Source organism: Antennarius striatus, chromosome 22, assembly GCF_040054535.1.
Source record: "Antennarius striatus isolate MH-2024 chromosome 22, ASM4005453v1, whole genome shotgun sequence".
NCBI classification, from domain to species: domain Eukaryota; kingdom Metazoa; phylum Chordata; class Actinopteri; order Lophiiformes; family Antennariidae; genus Antennarius; species Antennarius striatus.
In genome coordinates, this window is record NC_090797.1 from 3,453,977 (window position 1) to 3,470,119 (window position 16,143).

A 16,143-nucleotide genomic window follows, 5' to 3' on the forward strand; every position below is an offset into this window, starting at 1 on the left:
CTCTTATTTGCTTTTTAATAATATGAAAAATCCACTTATTACACTCCCGGTCAAGGATTAATTATTTTTCAAAATGTATTTGGAGAAGACTTTACTGTCAGAGACTCTAGGAAACTTGTATTCCTTAGAATTATTCACACAAATGACCAAAAAAAATGAACCAGCTTTGTCAAAATATTCATCATCTCCTCTTGTCTTTCCCAGGTTCATCTCTCCTGCCTCCCAGCTGGTCATCACCTTCTCCCTGATATCCGTCCAGCTTCTCGGGGTCTTTGTCTGGTTTGCCGTTGACCCTCCCCACACGGTCGTGGACTACGGGGAGCAGCGAACCCAAGACCCCATGGCGGCCCGCGGTGTCCTCAAGTGCGACATCTCGGACCTGTCGCTCATCTGCTCCCTGGGTTACTCCATCCTGCTGATGGTGACGTGTACGGTTTACGCCATCAAGACTCGAGGCGTGCCCGAAACCTTCAACGAGGCCAAGCCCATCGGATTTACTATGTACACCACCTGCATCATCTGGCTGGCGTTCATACCCATCTTCTTCGGCACGTCGCAGTCTGCAGAGAGGGTAAGTACTCCGTCCTTCATCTCTCCATTCGTATCCTCATCATCTCCATGGATGAGACTGTAGTGGGCGTCTTGAATAGTTGGATTGTCTGATGTGACCTGTTGGGGCTTCTTTCAGAGATCATTGTCAACAGGAAACATTTGAATTTGTCTTGCAGGTCTGCGTGTGCTTTTGTGCTTTTGTACTCTTGAACTAATATATATCTGTGGTAAATACATTTCATAAGATAACGACTCACCGACAAGTAGGCAGCGCTGGTGTTTACGGGCTTTTTTGTGAGCATGACTAAGCTCTCCTGAGACCATTTTTGCAGCATTGTTATGTTTGAAGTTGCTTTTTTTTTTACTCATAAATTTGCATGTGTTGTTCTTGCATAAAGTCTGCTTTTCTCTCGCCACCCCTCAAGATCAAAAACTGCCTCTCTTGGCAGTGAGAGGTAGATATGTGTTTCAGTTGAAGTTAGAATAATCTCCTGACAATTCCCTGTGAGTGCGGGAGGATTTTCTGTCTGACTGACAGACTGCATCCTTGGTCCGGGCTTTTAAAGAGTTGTACTGTAGAGCTTATCCCTTCTAGCACCAGTCTTTTACTGATGTCTGTATGAAGGAAATAATAAGTCACTTTTACAAAGGGTTGTGAGGTGCGCCTCCTTTACAAGATTTAGGCCTCGACTAATGAAGGATGGGATGATATGGATGCTTAATCTTTATTTCAATCAAGAGAACAACATTACATCAACTTTATTATAAACCCAAGTCTAGCCTTTGGCACTAAGACCCCGGCAGGAAGTAGTCCAGTGAATTTAGAGCATCTGGCATGAAGGGGACTTCTTCCTGGATTCTTGACACCACTGATGGTCCTCAATGTTAGGATGACTTCATGAAAGCAGCTTCTGTTGAGACGATTGGGCTGGAGGTGACCAGAAATCTCAATTGAGACAGAAAGGCAGTTTGAAAGCTTGAAAGTGATTGGTTAACGGGAGAATGTGACAGTTTGTGATTGGATAAGAGGATGATGAAGCATGAATTGCTTCTTTTTTTTAATTTGGTGAAGCTTTATTTTTGTCTTTCGAGTATTTTTAAGTTGTGTGCTATCACAATATAATTACCATTACAAAGGCGATGAAAAAGGTGGGTCAGGACATCTAAAGACTCCTGAGAAAAACCTTAAAAATGACAAAATAATTACATAGATTACAAGAAGGTTAAGGAGCTTTGACCTCCTCTGCTTTCATAAATCCTTGGAATTAAATAATTGCAGAAGGAAAACCGTCTTAACCATTAACCATCGCTTGACTTTAATGGACAGGCAGGCAGTCGCTTGTTTCGGTAACATCTTGTTGTGTGAGTGCCTATCGGAGATTCTGAGCGGAGATTCAGGTAAACATACACAAATTGTGTTTACTTGAGCCGAAGTACCGGTGATTTATTGATTCGGTTTCTTGATAATGTGTGTACATACACACACTAATGGATACCCAAGGTGTGTGTACATGTGGTTGTACATCACAGCGATAAACCTTTGTATCTCTGCAATTGGTAGAAAGATAAGTAGCAGTCACTCACAGTTGTCAAGTACAATATAATATGCCATAAATGCAGTTCTCTAAAGCTCTTTTGGAAAGAAAGTAGACCAGCTAGTTTACTTTAGAAAAATGTGTCCTTGACAGTGTGTATCACTCTTCTTCTGAGATTCCTGTTGTTCTCTTCCATACTATTCACAATCTGGAGTATCAATCTTCTCTCTGTCATGTCTGTCACAACAACGTGATTCCATCTAATCCCACAACAGGGAATTAAATCTTACAGGATGCTTCATGGTTTTTTTTTTTCTTCCACTCTAAGTCTTTTTTTTTTTTTTTTTTCTTTTTTTTAAACTGAAGAAGCCAGAAAGGTGGAATAATTATCCATGCAGAAAGTTCCTTCAAGTAAGGGATTTTTATTTCTGTCTTCTCTTTGAAGAAATTACCTTTTTTATTTCACATTTACAACCTAATAAGAACATTTTACATCCGCTTTCCCCAGATGGAGGCTTTCATCCAGTTGTCATGGCACCTTTAGGGTGAGCTCATTCAATCTTCAGGATGTGTGTGTTTCTACAGGTATATCTGTGTGTTACCTTACATGCTGCTCTGCCTTACCTATAGGACTGAGCAGCATCCATGCCATGTTGGCTTGACTAATTAGAATGTCCACCAGCAACCATTTTCCTGTGTATTAGTGTTTGTATGTGTTTGTGTTGATGTGCTGAATTTAATTGGAATATCCACCGGTGCACATTCCTGTGTCGGAGTATGTTGCTTCTAATTGGAATATCCTCTGGAGTGTGTGTGGCAGCTGGCTGGCTAACGTAGAGAGCAGGGGACGGGAAGAGAGAGGCGAGTGAAAGGAATAAACAGGTAATGATGTGATTCGCTGATGGGGCTTTTATGAGGAGGACACTACCTAGGGCATGGGTTCGGTTTCCAACAGGAGTGAAGGGGAAGGGTCCATAACGGAGTTAGTTGGAGGTCCGATTAGAACATCGTTCACGTTATGATTAACTTAACCCAAGGTTCCATTAACGGATGATATGGATGATTCCATCTACAGCAATTCTTCCTGACAACTGGCCTGGAATATCTTTTAGGAAACTTTACTCAACGCTGAAGTTTATCCTGGATTACCTGGTATTTTGTTCACTGATCCAATCCCTTCTGCTTGTAGACAACTGAGTTGTCATTGGTATTACGTCAGTACTTTCCAGGTTAGAGTCTGGCACTCATGTCTTTTTTGAACGCATTTGGCGGTATTCAGTGTTAAGGACCAACATCATTAAGTCGTCAGGTATTTCAGGGTTTTTCTCCAGGTCCTCTTGCAGTTAGCACACACTTCATGTAGCTAGGGCTTGTTTCAAATACTACTATCACACTTAAGGAATGGGACTGGTATCTCCTTGGGGGAGTTATGAAAACTGGTTCTGTGTGACAAATAAGACCAGTCAGAGGAAAGTTGTGCACTCATAAGTCAAACTAGTTTGACAGAAATCAGACAAAACAATCTGGCCTACAACATGTTTCACTGAGACCTGATTTGTCTTTCTATATGAGTGTCACAAGTGTCACATGCACTTTTGTTTACTCCCTTCCACACCCCCTCTCTCCGTCTTTTGTATTACATTTGTTTTCTTCTTCCTACCCTGTGTCAACGCCATCATTCCTCTGTTGCTGTGCCTGGCACTCCTTTTCGTCTGAATCCTCAACATAGCTCCAAGTCATGGCTGGCGAAGAAAAGACGAGCTGAACTAAAAAATAAAAAAAGAAGTAGAAGAAAATCTGAAGATTGAAAGGAAAAGTTAGAGTGGGAGATGGAGACACACAGGGAGTCTGTGAGACATTGAATACGAATGTGGGAGATATATCTGGACGGACGGAAAGAGTGATTCTTAACTATCGCTAGCGGGGGAAGTATTGTGTTGAAATAGGTTGAGCTACCATGGGGGGGCTGCCTCCAAACAGCTTCGGTTGCACCCTGCAGAAATGGGTAAGGTTGTGAGTGCAGGTGTGTGTGTGTGTGTTCTTCCCACTGCTTGTTATCAAGCCCTAACCAGACGTTACAACCGCATCACCATCATTCCCATGCTGGACATCACAGACAGGCGATCATGTTTCTTTTCTCCTTGCTTCTTTCTCAAATTCTCCTCTGTCTCTTTGTTTCATCCCACGAGCCACCCCTAGTGTTCTCCAGATGTCTTAAAAAACATGTTGGCTTGTTAACTCCAGCTTCCAGCAGAGAAGAAATCAACCACCCTGCTGCGACCCACAGTCCACTTACCATGTGTGTGAACATGTGTGCTTTTAGTGTGTTGCTTCCTTGTACAGAGACATATTAGTGTGACTTTGTTCATAAGTTACACTCTCACATTCAGCACTCCTTTTTTTTCCACCAAGACTGCCCTGACCCAACAGGGCATTGACTCAACAAGACTTCTGAAGACAAGCTGTATATTGCAAGAAGGGAATATTGAGGGAGTATGCGTCAAAGTAAATGAATGGCAAGACCTGAGTTTTCCCAGCAGAACATTGCTTGATGCATCACACCGCCTCCTATCGGCTTGCACTGTCCCCATAGGTATTCTGGTGCCATCAGTTCCCCAGTTGACAGCTCTCCATTTGATGTGAAAGAAAATATAATTCACTATAATAGACCATCTTCTTTCATTATTGTGTGGTCCAGTTGTGATGCTCTCGCCACATGACCAGCGCACCTTCCTTAAACCAATTGGCAGGCAATAAGCACTGCAGACTGGGAACACCCAAGAAGACTATCACCGTTGGCAATGTTCTCTTTAGAAGATCTTTCAAAAAATCCTTACTTCCACTTTTCTTCAAAAATATTTTTCTGTTCCTGACATGGACAGGAACACCTTGGTCTACGTTAGTAGGTATAGAGTGAAACAATAGCTGAGCCCAGATGGGAACAGGCTCAATTCTCCAGGATCTTAGCGGCAGGACAGGGCGATGTGTTCGGAACAGGATGAATCCTTAGGTTAAGCTGCTATTCAAACACACATATGTCTCTAAAGGCCTTCCATTCATGTCTCTCTGACACATTCATCGCCCCTTCCCCTTGCTCACAGATGCACAACCTTCTTAGCTTAGACCGAAGCAAGACCCAGGTGTCCTATCCCCTAAATGCCCCCTTTAACAAGTGAAGAATGGCAAATGGCTTCACTTTGAGTAACTTTCCTATTTTTTTTCTCGTCCTATGATTGGGTTTGGTCCTCAGGAGTATATAAAGAACACACACAATCTATATATCTGCCACACAAATCCATTGCTGCTCACAGCAATGTGGACACATATACACAGGATGTCACGGCTCACTGTCCCAGGACAGAATTATGACTGTGACTGCAGTCCAGGTGAAGAACCGGTGACTGACCGGATCCTCACCCGAGGTGACTGTTGGTAATCAATCTACAGTAATGTGAAGAGGTAGGGGAAGACAGAGCAGGAGAGTGACAGAGAGGTATAATGAGAGACTCCTGCTAAGAGAGAGACAGAGAGAGAGAAAACCAACAACATAAAAGAGAAAAATGGCAAACAAGAAAGTTGGAGAAAAGAGTGAGGCAGCAAGAGTGAACATACAGGAAAAATAACTGCAGCAAGGAAAGAATGAATCTGTGTGGGAGTGCAGAGAGCAATGTCAAAAACTATAAGCAGGCAGCGAGTCAAAAGAGGGTCGGATTTAAATAATAATCATCATTGTAATCATTATCTAAAGATGCAGGAAGGGAGGCAAGCTAATATTAAAGAGAGAGAGGGAGATAAATGTAGCCCAAAGATGCAGAGGAGTGAAATTTAATTACTGGGAGATACAAAAAGGACGGATGCGGCGTGAAGACTGTGATAACCGAGTTATGACAACGCTGTAAAAGTCTGATGTGGATTTACAGTGATATCTGAACAGTAGTCTGTCGTATAAATGTTGTACAATATGTCGTAAACAGCAATGCACTCTGGGAGAAACAATATATGATTAAAGTGCTTTGAGAGTGCCGCTATTTACGAGAATACAAACAGCAGATCATCATGGGAAGGTCAAAAGATGTGTCAAATAAGTTCTTTTATGAAGACCCCGACCTGAAATCAAACACTCAAGTTATCATAGTAGGGGAACTAAATATGGCCGACTATTGGAGTCATACCTGAAATGAATTGACTTGTCCAAAACAAAAACAAAGTAAATTTTTGCTTTCTGGAGAAAAATGAATGGAATTCGGTTGAATTATTATTCCAGTTTCACTAGAAAGCAACAACCCCAATAGAAACATGAGTTATTTATGGGATGTACCGTCTGTCAAGGTTGTAAGTCGTTTCTTTTATAAAGTGTATAGTAGAGCTTACCCACGAGATGCATAATAAGAGACAACAGGTGGAACTGTAAGAGATGTGTGCACGTCAGAGCGCAGATTATCAAATGCGGATTACGTTTTGATTCCTGTTCCACTAATGAGAAAAAAATTGAAATATTGTTTACGCATTTATTCCATCCTTTTCACATCAAGTAATTGAGATGAATCCTGCATTGATGGAGGATATTCTATGCTCTAGACCAGTTGTCCCTCTTGGACCACTGCAGACTGGGAACACCCAGCAAGACCAGTAGATTTGGAGATGCTCCCAACCGTTCATGCATCGTAAAAATCATTGCAGGGATTACCTTCACCGAGCCTTTGTAGATGTTTTTAGGGTTTAGAAGTATATGGACATTTGCTTGAAAACGAGTAGAGGCAGGAAGCAAGTGTCAGAACATGAACAGAGGCAAACCAGGGTCAATATTCACATACACAAAGTCTGCGGTCACAAAAACACACTTTAAAGTACACTTATGCACACACACACACTCGCAGAACCTCTTCTCAAGGGAGCACTAGTCTCAAGCCAAGAGCAATATAAATCCAGACTTCATCACAACATTCCCTGTCGGTGACTGATGCAACAATCGTCTCCATCATCCTTACGTCTCTGTTATGACACTAAAACAACAAATAATCCTTCACTATAGCTGATAATTCTTCATTCCACAATATACCAGGCAGTAGACATAGATCAATTTGGATAATGACAAACTCTGGCGCTGTTGATTAACCTTTCAAAAAAACATAGAGATCTTTAATCTTGTATTGTCTGCATAGCAGCCTCGCAATATTCTAAGGAAATTATTTTGTATTTATAAACCATGACATTAATTTAGATGGAAGGAAACTGATCAGAAATTGATTTACCTGGCTTTGGCCTTCTGGAGATTTGTCAAACTCCGTGTGTTGGGAAGCATTCAGGTCTGAAACAGGAATAAATTGTATGTTCAGTAAAGAGTCGAGTGGTCCTTCCATGATGTTTTATTTATGTCCCAGCTGATACCTCCAAATAACTTAAACTTTAATGTTGCTTGAGTATCTGACTGAACAAGAACCCGAGACACTTCAACTTCTTTGCTTGAGGCAGTAACTTATCCCCCACCCCAGAGGAGGCAATCCACTGGTTTCCATCAGATAATCGTTTAGCAGTTGACTAGAAAATGGACCGTGAGATGGACAGGGCATTTGCCGTGGCTTCAGCAGTATCCCTAGCACTGCATTATGGTGACGAAGGAGCTGATTCCAAACACAGCGTTCCTGGTTTACCAGTGGATCTATGTTCCAACCCCCAACTCTGAGCTTTGGGTTGTTTCCAAAAGAATAGGTCATGGATGCAAATGACCAAAATAAGTTTTCTTTTTAGGGATGGCTGGGCTGAGACATAAATGTTGGTTGAGGAGCTCTGACATCAGGAGGGAGTTCGGAGTAAAGCCCACGGTTCTTTTAAATGCCCAGGCGTCAGTAGAGGTGGCTCAGGCATTTGATTAGGACGCCTACATGGCGCTGCCTCTTGGAAGTTTACTGGGCACGTCCAAGTGTGAGGAGACCCCAGGAGCTTCCAGCCTGTTGTATTTATTTACTCTTTTCTTTCTTTCTCATTTCTTTTCTTCTCCCACCGTGGAAATAAAATCACTACAGTAACTGATATAACTTGTCAGATCCCTGACTGGGCTTTATTGCACAGCATACAACAAATTTTACCACACTTTCCAGTATTTGACAACTTCTCACTGTGGAATTTACTACAATATATGACAAACACAATATGTGTTAAATGTAGTCTTTTGTTATGGTTGAAAGTCTTATATTTCACAGCTGACTTCGGCTCAACATCCAACATTGGTTTTTCTTCGCAGTTAGCATTAATTAGCATGGAAGTACGGGGAAAAAACCCCAAAAAAGTACATTTTGTTCTTGATGTCTGACACAATTTTTTTCCCTGCCATTCCGAGAGCACTCTGGTGATTGATGATGCTCCATGTACGTCCTTGCAGTGTGTTTTAATTGGCTGGAGCTGTGCACAGTCGGGCCACATTTATGTCAGTTAGTAGAGCGAAAAAGGAAGCGAGAAAAATCAGTCACCCTCACGATATTCACAACCACGAAACCTTTACCCTCCCAACTCCAGATTTGTTTGAAAATACCAACTGAACCTCGCACAGTTCTGCAAGTCGATCAGCCCGATGCTAAGAAGCTGCGGTAAGGCGAGATCTAACAGGGAATACTCTTTGTACTCGAATATGACTCATGCAGAACTGAGACCGGTATGGATTAGACGTAGGAAAATATGCCACTAAGAGCTGTTTTGTACAAGGTAATGAGTCACTTGTGCACAGGTAGTGATCAGATTTTGGCCCAATTAAGCCACACTGACAAATTAAAATATTGAGGTGGAAAATCAAGTGAGTTTTTCATCACAGCACCATATTGGAAAAGTGTACGTGACAGGCATGTGTAGAAGTTCCACCTGAGGATTTAACAAACTTTGAATAACAAGATATACTGAGGCAAAGAGTATTGTAGCATTTAAGCTATTTGTACTCAGTTGTATTTTATTTGTTTATCGATAAACTTAAACATAAGATTTACAAAAATCCCAAATTGTGATATTTCGTATCCAGAAGTGGTCAAAACCAGTTTAGCAGTGCTCCAATAATTAAACAGGAATATGTTACCTCACCCTCCCGTGGTTCAGACCATTGAAACCGTGATTGGTCTCATGGCATGACTGCACAGAACAGAAGGCGTGACACACACACACACACACACACACACACACAGACACACACACACACACACGCACACGCACACACATTTTGACAAACGGTCTGAAGTTAGTTTAGCACCCTTGGGCAGTCTTTAAAAGTCACCTCTCTCTTTTGTAATTGTTCCGGTAAGGCAAGAACCAATAAAGGACACCTAAACTCATTAACAGTTTGCAGAAGGTAGGAAGTTAAATGAAGCAGACTTGAGATAAAAGGGGAAACAACAGTAGTGGAGGAAAAGAAAAACAAAGAAACAAATCAGAGCTTAGAAACACAGCAATGGAGACGGGTGGAAGAAAGGTGGTCTGATGAAGGAGGAGAAACAAAGCAGTTTCAATAGCATTACCAACCTCTGCTCCTCTTTGACCATTCAGTGACTCAGGACATGAAACTGGTTACCTAAATGAGTGCTGGAAGGCAAAGGCACCAGATTAACATCTGGATCAAATTCTCATCTGCTTGAACATCAGTTGGACTGTTGGATTCAACAGCTTCCCTCTGAAGACCTCATTTTCTTGGGTTCTCAGGATCGGAACCATTGACTGTCGTCTGTTGTCACGTTTTCCAACACCAGATGTTTAAGCAGTCTGTTAATCTTTAAATGTCAGGTTACAATTCCCACGCTGTGAACAGCGATACCAACAAACAGCAGCAGGTGATTACTTGACATCCCAACAGAACACTGGTTTGACAGCCAACAGAACAATGGCCAGGTGAACTTGAAGTGAACTTGCGTTATTTTGACATGTGTGCGCTTTTATTAGATTAGAATAGATTAGATAAACTTAAATGAACTCAAACTGGGAAATTCACAGATTTCATTGAAGCACCTTTGATGTTCAGCTCAGTCGCTGCACGACTTTCCCATCTTTTCATGTCTCTATCGCTTTGTCCATCTTCCATTGGCTTTTCTCCCAAGGTTCTCCTTTTATCCTGTCTTGGTTCTTCTTCTTCTCTCTCCTCTGTCTGTACCCCCTTCCTCTTCCCCAGCCATCAGATAAGTTGGCCGAAGCGCTTTGATTTTGCCATCCTTTTCCCCGCTATGTGGTGTGTACGAAAGCAGTAAACCAGAAGCAGTGTAATGACTTCTAATGTTTGGTGTCTTGGTTCATCATGCATGAGAGGCTGGGATATCTGAATAAATTGCCTACAACATGATTTCAAAAGCAGTGATTAAAGCGAGGGGAAGCCCCCAGAGGGATTCCATCGTCACGCCATTCTCCATTTCCACAACACATGTTTTAGTCCTTCACTTAATGGGTACATGTCATGAGCGTATCCCTTCCTGTCTGTGATAGACGGGCTTGATTTAGTTAATTTGCTTCACAATCGCTGTCTAAAGCACGGCCAAGCCAATCCCGATCTGAGGTGGCCTATCCACCCTCTCCATCAGGCATCAGCGACTCTCTCTCTCTCCACTCCACTTACTGATGAGTGGCCAAACCATCAAGCTGTCCATCTCTTGGGATCAGTCATGTCTCTGGGGAATTACATCCTTATACAGCACTTGAGTCAATAGCACTAAATAGGAATGGGCTCACTGATAGATGTCACCGACGTTTCCCTGAAAAAAAAAAAAAGTGCAATTGAAATGTGATTAATCTTGAGAGGAGACTAAAAACTTCCCTGTGACAGTCTGGAAAAATATTCCTCAGACACCGACTAAAAACTCTTCTTCTGCTCGTCGTTTCATCCCTTTTCCTTCTCTGGGTGTTTTAAAGCACACTCCCTCCCCCTCCCTGTTCATCATTGTAAAGCTCTTCCTATGGCGGTATCTAAGAGTCTCCATCTATAAATGTTCTAACCCTTAAGGGGCATGTTGCATCCAGCGGTCCGTGGCAAATCGTATACTTTCCGAGTGTGACTTTTGGGATAATAGAGCGTTCTTTCTGATGCAGACATTTTCAGCCATTATCAGCTGCAGACAGCAGGGTGGAGGAGAGCAATTTCACTTTTCAGTGTGTGTGTGTGTGTGTGTGTGTGTGTGTGTGTGTGTGTGTGTGTGTGTCTTTGTTTAAATAACAGCTGGAAGCCACAACTTTTGACTAAAGGCTAGATGTAATGGAAGCGGCTATCACAATATTTGGTGCTGTTTTGATACAAGAAAGTTCACTGCAGGGATTTTTTTTCTTCTTTTCTGTCACTTTCACCCTTTTTTTACTTAAAGATTTCTTGTATATTTCAGTTTCATTTCATTCTCCTTCATAATTAAAACGCTCCATCTGTCCCTCTCTGATATTACCACTCACCGATCCGTGCATTGATTCATTTAAATTAAGCGCCAGTGTAAAAATACGACTGAATATTTTATTTTTATCTCATTATTCTCATATATTTTGCCAGTTGTCCATCTCAAAAACACAAGTCAATCCTGTTGCAGTGTGTTTTTTTTCTTTGCATGCATGTGTGTGTTAACGATGGATGAAGAATTTAAACTGCTATCAGCGCCTGTAGGGAAGCTATAGGGTTTGTCTTGCATGTTTATGTCTATTCACCTCCAGTGTATCGGCTGTCAACCCCCCCTTCCCCTCGGCTACCGTCAATGTTATCAATTAATACCTTCAGGCAGGTGTGTGCACACCTCCTTCCTCCTTCCTCTTCTTCCTCTGTCCCTGAGAATGATAGGTTTTGGCCCGTCCCATTAATTACATTGCCCGTTTCGACAGAAGCAATTTAAAGGGTTTACATAATGAAGTTTAAAAAGACAAGGGTAACAAGGGATGAAGGAAATTTAAGGTTTAAAAAGGCCAGGAGGTGCATTTCTTTCCTTTAAAAAGGTCAAGCCTAACAGTTTAGATCATTAACTGTGTAAAATACGGAGGGGAGCGTCCAGCTTTTTAAAGTAAAGACAATGGAACAGTGCCTTAACATGCATGTCTTCTAATGGCCACCAGTTTGGTTAAAAGTAAACGTATGAGAAAATCCGCTGACTTCTCCCCCGATATATTACCTCACTAAACATAGTTTCCTCATGAGGTCATGTGTCAAACAGTAATTTAAGTCCTCTCCTGTACGCGCTGTTAATTTTATACTATTAGCTTCATTAATAGTGTTAGTCAGTTAGATTTATCCATCAATATATTTAACAGATTCAAGAGGCCCAGGCTGGTTTTGCTGAGGTTGTGTTTTTGTGGTCAAAACTTTTCAATCTATCACTTCCTGCATTGGCAAACCAGGAAGTTATAACCTCTGTCTTGCTTATAAACAGTCATAACAGACTAGCTGCTGGCTGTCGTTGCAGATTGAGAATCCTAAGGCCTTGCCTTTTTCATACATTTGTATTATAACAATTTCACTGAAGTTAACGGTTAGCTTTGTCTCTTTCTGAGTTGACTACTTCCTGTTCCCCCACGCTCCTTCTCCATTCATCAGTGTCTCCAGGAGTCATATCTCCCCTTTCTATTCGTCTGTTGCATCCTTCCCGAAAACAATGATTCCTCTTCATTGTCTCTTTCCACCCTTCCTCCGCTCTACTCTTCTTTTCCTTTGCTTTCCAATTCTATTATTCTTTCCCATCCGACATCCACCTTCGTCTCGAGTGATGAGCCCCAGGTTTTCAGTTCTTGTCAGCGGTGTCAGGTCAGTTCTCCTCCAAAATACCTCTCTGGAACAACCAAGGATGGGAGGAGTGTCTTCTCTCCTTATAACTGTCCTCCAACTTACTTGGCAAAATCAAAGTGGTCTAATAGTCTAACTTAGTGGGATGTACATAAGATTTAAATACCTGCCGCCCATCATCTGTGTTATTTTTGTGCCCCTTCCCATTTACAGGACAGTGCTGTGTGCTTCACATTGAAACTGGGGTCACTTCTGTCACTCTCACCTGAATAAATACAGAAATACAGATTTTTTAAATCCCTGTATTTTGTCTCTGAAGTTCTGAACTCTTGCTTTCGAATCATCTGAGCTCAATTTGCATGTTCGAGGCCCATTTTTCACGTTCTTCACCAAGGAGACAAACTTTTCAGCGCATGGGCTATTAGGCAACGTCATTTGTGCCATCATTTCACATACCATTTGATCTACCTGCCTGTGTGCCTCTGTAGCTGTCAGTGTGCACATTTTCTGCTAATTTCATCCTTGTTGGGCCATCCTTTACTTCCTGTCTCCCGCCTTGTCCCATCTGTCCTCCTCCTCCTCCTCCTTCTTCTTCCTCCATCAGACGTATCCTGTAGTTGGACGATTACCCAGACTCTCTAACCGACATCTTGAAATGTGATAAATGACTCCGTCTGCGTGTCTCCCGTCTTTTTCTAGATGTATATCCAAACTACCACCCTGACCATCTCCCTCAGCCTGTCTGCCTCCGTGTCTCTGGGGATGCTTTACATGCCCAAGGTCTACATCATCCTCTTCCACCCCGAGCAGAACGTGCCCAAGCGGAAACGCAGCTTCAAGGTGAGATGCAGTTCGGAGTCTCAAACATGAAATGAAATTGCACGTGATCATTTTAAATTAATGGCTTTTTGATTGCCAATACATGCCGGCGTAGGCGATCGTGACAGCCGCCACCATGTCGGGGAAACTGACCCAGAAGGGAGGCGACCGGCCCAACGGGGAGGTGAAGACGGAACTATGTGAGAGCATGGAGACCAACAGTGAGTAAGAGGACACCAAACTTTTATATTTACACATATAATTAACTAAATGTTGTCCAAAGTACATTCAAAACTGAAGCTGATGATAAAAAAAAGGTTTAATGATATGTAAATGTCATTTTATCGGATGAAACTCACTGGAGAGCAGCAGTCATTAGTTTTATACACAAATGGTTTATTTTTGCACAAAAAACATATAATATACATGCACAATAACCATCCTAACATGTCAAGATAGGATGGGAAACGCAAATACTGTTTCCTCCTGTGTACATTCATAATTGCACAAGTCGTGCGGAACTTTTTCTCTTTTGTTTTAATTCTTAATTTCAGTCTGATAATTGATTTCATGCCCAACTGGTGTTCGTGCAGCAACACATCTGCAGCTTCTGACAGCTTTTAAATAGCACGGTGCATCTCCTGCGAGCTCCGATAGCGAAAAACGCCGCTGCACCCACTTGAAAAGCCGCCTTTTGGCGATGAGTTGGTTCTCCCGTGTCAGCAGTATGTAGATGAAATGACAGGAGCGTGTGCAGACGTGCATGCGTGTGTTTGCACGCGTGCGATCGCATGTCTGCAGTTTGAGACTGTAAGTGGATTTGTGTGTCGCTCCATGTGTGTATTTCCAGTTGTGTGTGTAATTGGTGTTTGGATGCACGACTTCTTTAATAATCCCACGCTGGAGTCCCTGTGCTGTCTGCCATTAATGCATGTGGAGGTATAATAGATTTTAAATCCCTAAAGTAAAACCATGCCACATTGTCACATGCTAAGTTTTAAAAAACAGTTTTAAACGGTAGAACTTTATTTATACAGCGAGAACAAAAGGAAAGTCTATTTAAGAGCCTCTACTTTTGGAATACCTGCAGTTTTCCTGAAGAGTGTTCTGCAGGACATTTTCCAGTTTGCGCTCTTTTCTTTGACATGTTTTTTCCCCGTCCATTATACAAGTACCGTGTTCCATTATTCCAGTAATATGATGGCAAGGCAAATGAAAGCCAGAATAAAAAAAAGAAAAAGAATGGGTTGCATGGAAGCTATGGAGTAGAACAATGGACCAGTTAGAGACCTTAGATTCTGCTAAAACATCGATATTCAACAAGCATAATGGGTTTGAGAAAAATAAAAAAAAAGCTCCAAACAACTGTGGATGTGATTCCATTTGGTGACCTTCTTTTAATCTTTTTCTTATCCTCGGCCCCTCCATCATTTCCTTTTTCATCAATCTTTGCCTTCATCCATCCTCCACCCTTCCCGTATTCACGCAGCTTCATCAACTAAGACAACATACGTCAGCTACAACAACCACGCCATTTGATGGGACCACAGAGGGATGAAGGAAAAAGGATGAGACAGGGAGAGGTGGGGTTTGTGATTGGGCGGTGCCAAGAGGAATGAGGAGCCATCGTCCCTTTTGCCGATTGGCCGAATAATCGGCGGACAGACAAGAGCGACCGATGGAATCAAAAGCATGAAACATTATGTATTGTTCTGCATCAAACCACAGAGAGGTGGGACCACACCAACAACCAGTCAGTGTGCCTGCTTTCCTGCTGCTCACAGCTCATTGGCCCAACCATGAACTTACCTGTTTTAAAAAAAAAAAAAAAGAGAGACATGAAAATGAAACATACCATAGGACACTGTGGTGGACAGACTAACTATTAAAATCTACAAAAACAACAACAAAAAAAATCATGAAAAGAAAAAGAAAAACTTCATGTAGACATTATATCTAAAAAGGGCAAAGGTGGGGCAGGGACAGAGATTTAACAAAGTACGTTTTAAAAGATATTTAAAAAAAAAAAAAAACAAATGTAAGAGAAAAATCTATGAGACTCAAACTTGTTTGTTGTTATTCTCTACTCGTAAGTATTTTTGTGGTCGTGACGATTTTTTCATTCTTGTCTCACCGTTGTCTGATGGATCGCCCTTGCTTAATGAGATGAGTGTGTTTCCTCCTGCTGTCTTGGCTATCCAGGTTGTAGCCTTGGGTTGTGAACCTGTAAAATGCCATGGTTGAAGCATGCCAGTTTTTATACAAAAAGAAGATTTATTTATAATAAAGGAATGTTTTGCAAATGTGTAGATTGGTGGTGGTTTGTACTTTTTTTTTTTTTTTTAATGATCGTTTTACAGAATTTCTTTTGTAGGAACGATCTTTAATGGCCGTCTAACAGACACACTTTTGGATGATTTACAGTATGTTTGTTTATTTCCAGACTGCAATCCTCTGAGTGTAACGAAAAACCCTGTAAACCCAATATATTATTGATATTCCCATGAGCCCGAGCGTTGCTTTATGTTT

At 41.8% G+C, this 16,143-nt stretch overlaps 1 protein-coding gene across 2 annotated transcripts in view; it reads left to right on the forward strand.

The window, feature by feature from the left end:
- grm8a (glutamate receptor, metabotropic 8a) overlaps window positions 1–15,908 on the forward strand; it is a 158,745-nt gene extending 142,837 nt beyond the window's left edge. The window contains exons 11-14 of one of the 2 annotated variants that reach the window (XM_068306585.1): window positions 205–571; window positions 13,495–13,635; window positions 13,730–13,839; window positions 15,104–15,908. In XM_068306585.1, the coding sequence (XP_068162686.1) occupies window positions 205–571; window positions 13,495–13,635; window positions 13,730–13,839; window positions 15,104–15,116 (631 nt within the window). In that variant the 3' untranslated portion in view covers window positions 15,117–15,908. The remainder of the gene's footprint in view (window positions 1–204; window positions 572–13,494; window positions 13,636–13,729; window positions 13,840–15,103) is intronic. The other variant, XM_068306584.1, reaches the window with a different exon arrangement.
- Window positions 15,909–16,143: the final 235 nt, after the last annotated feature.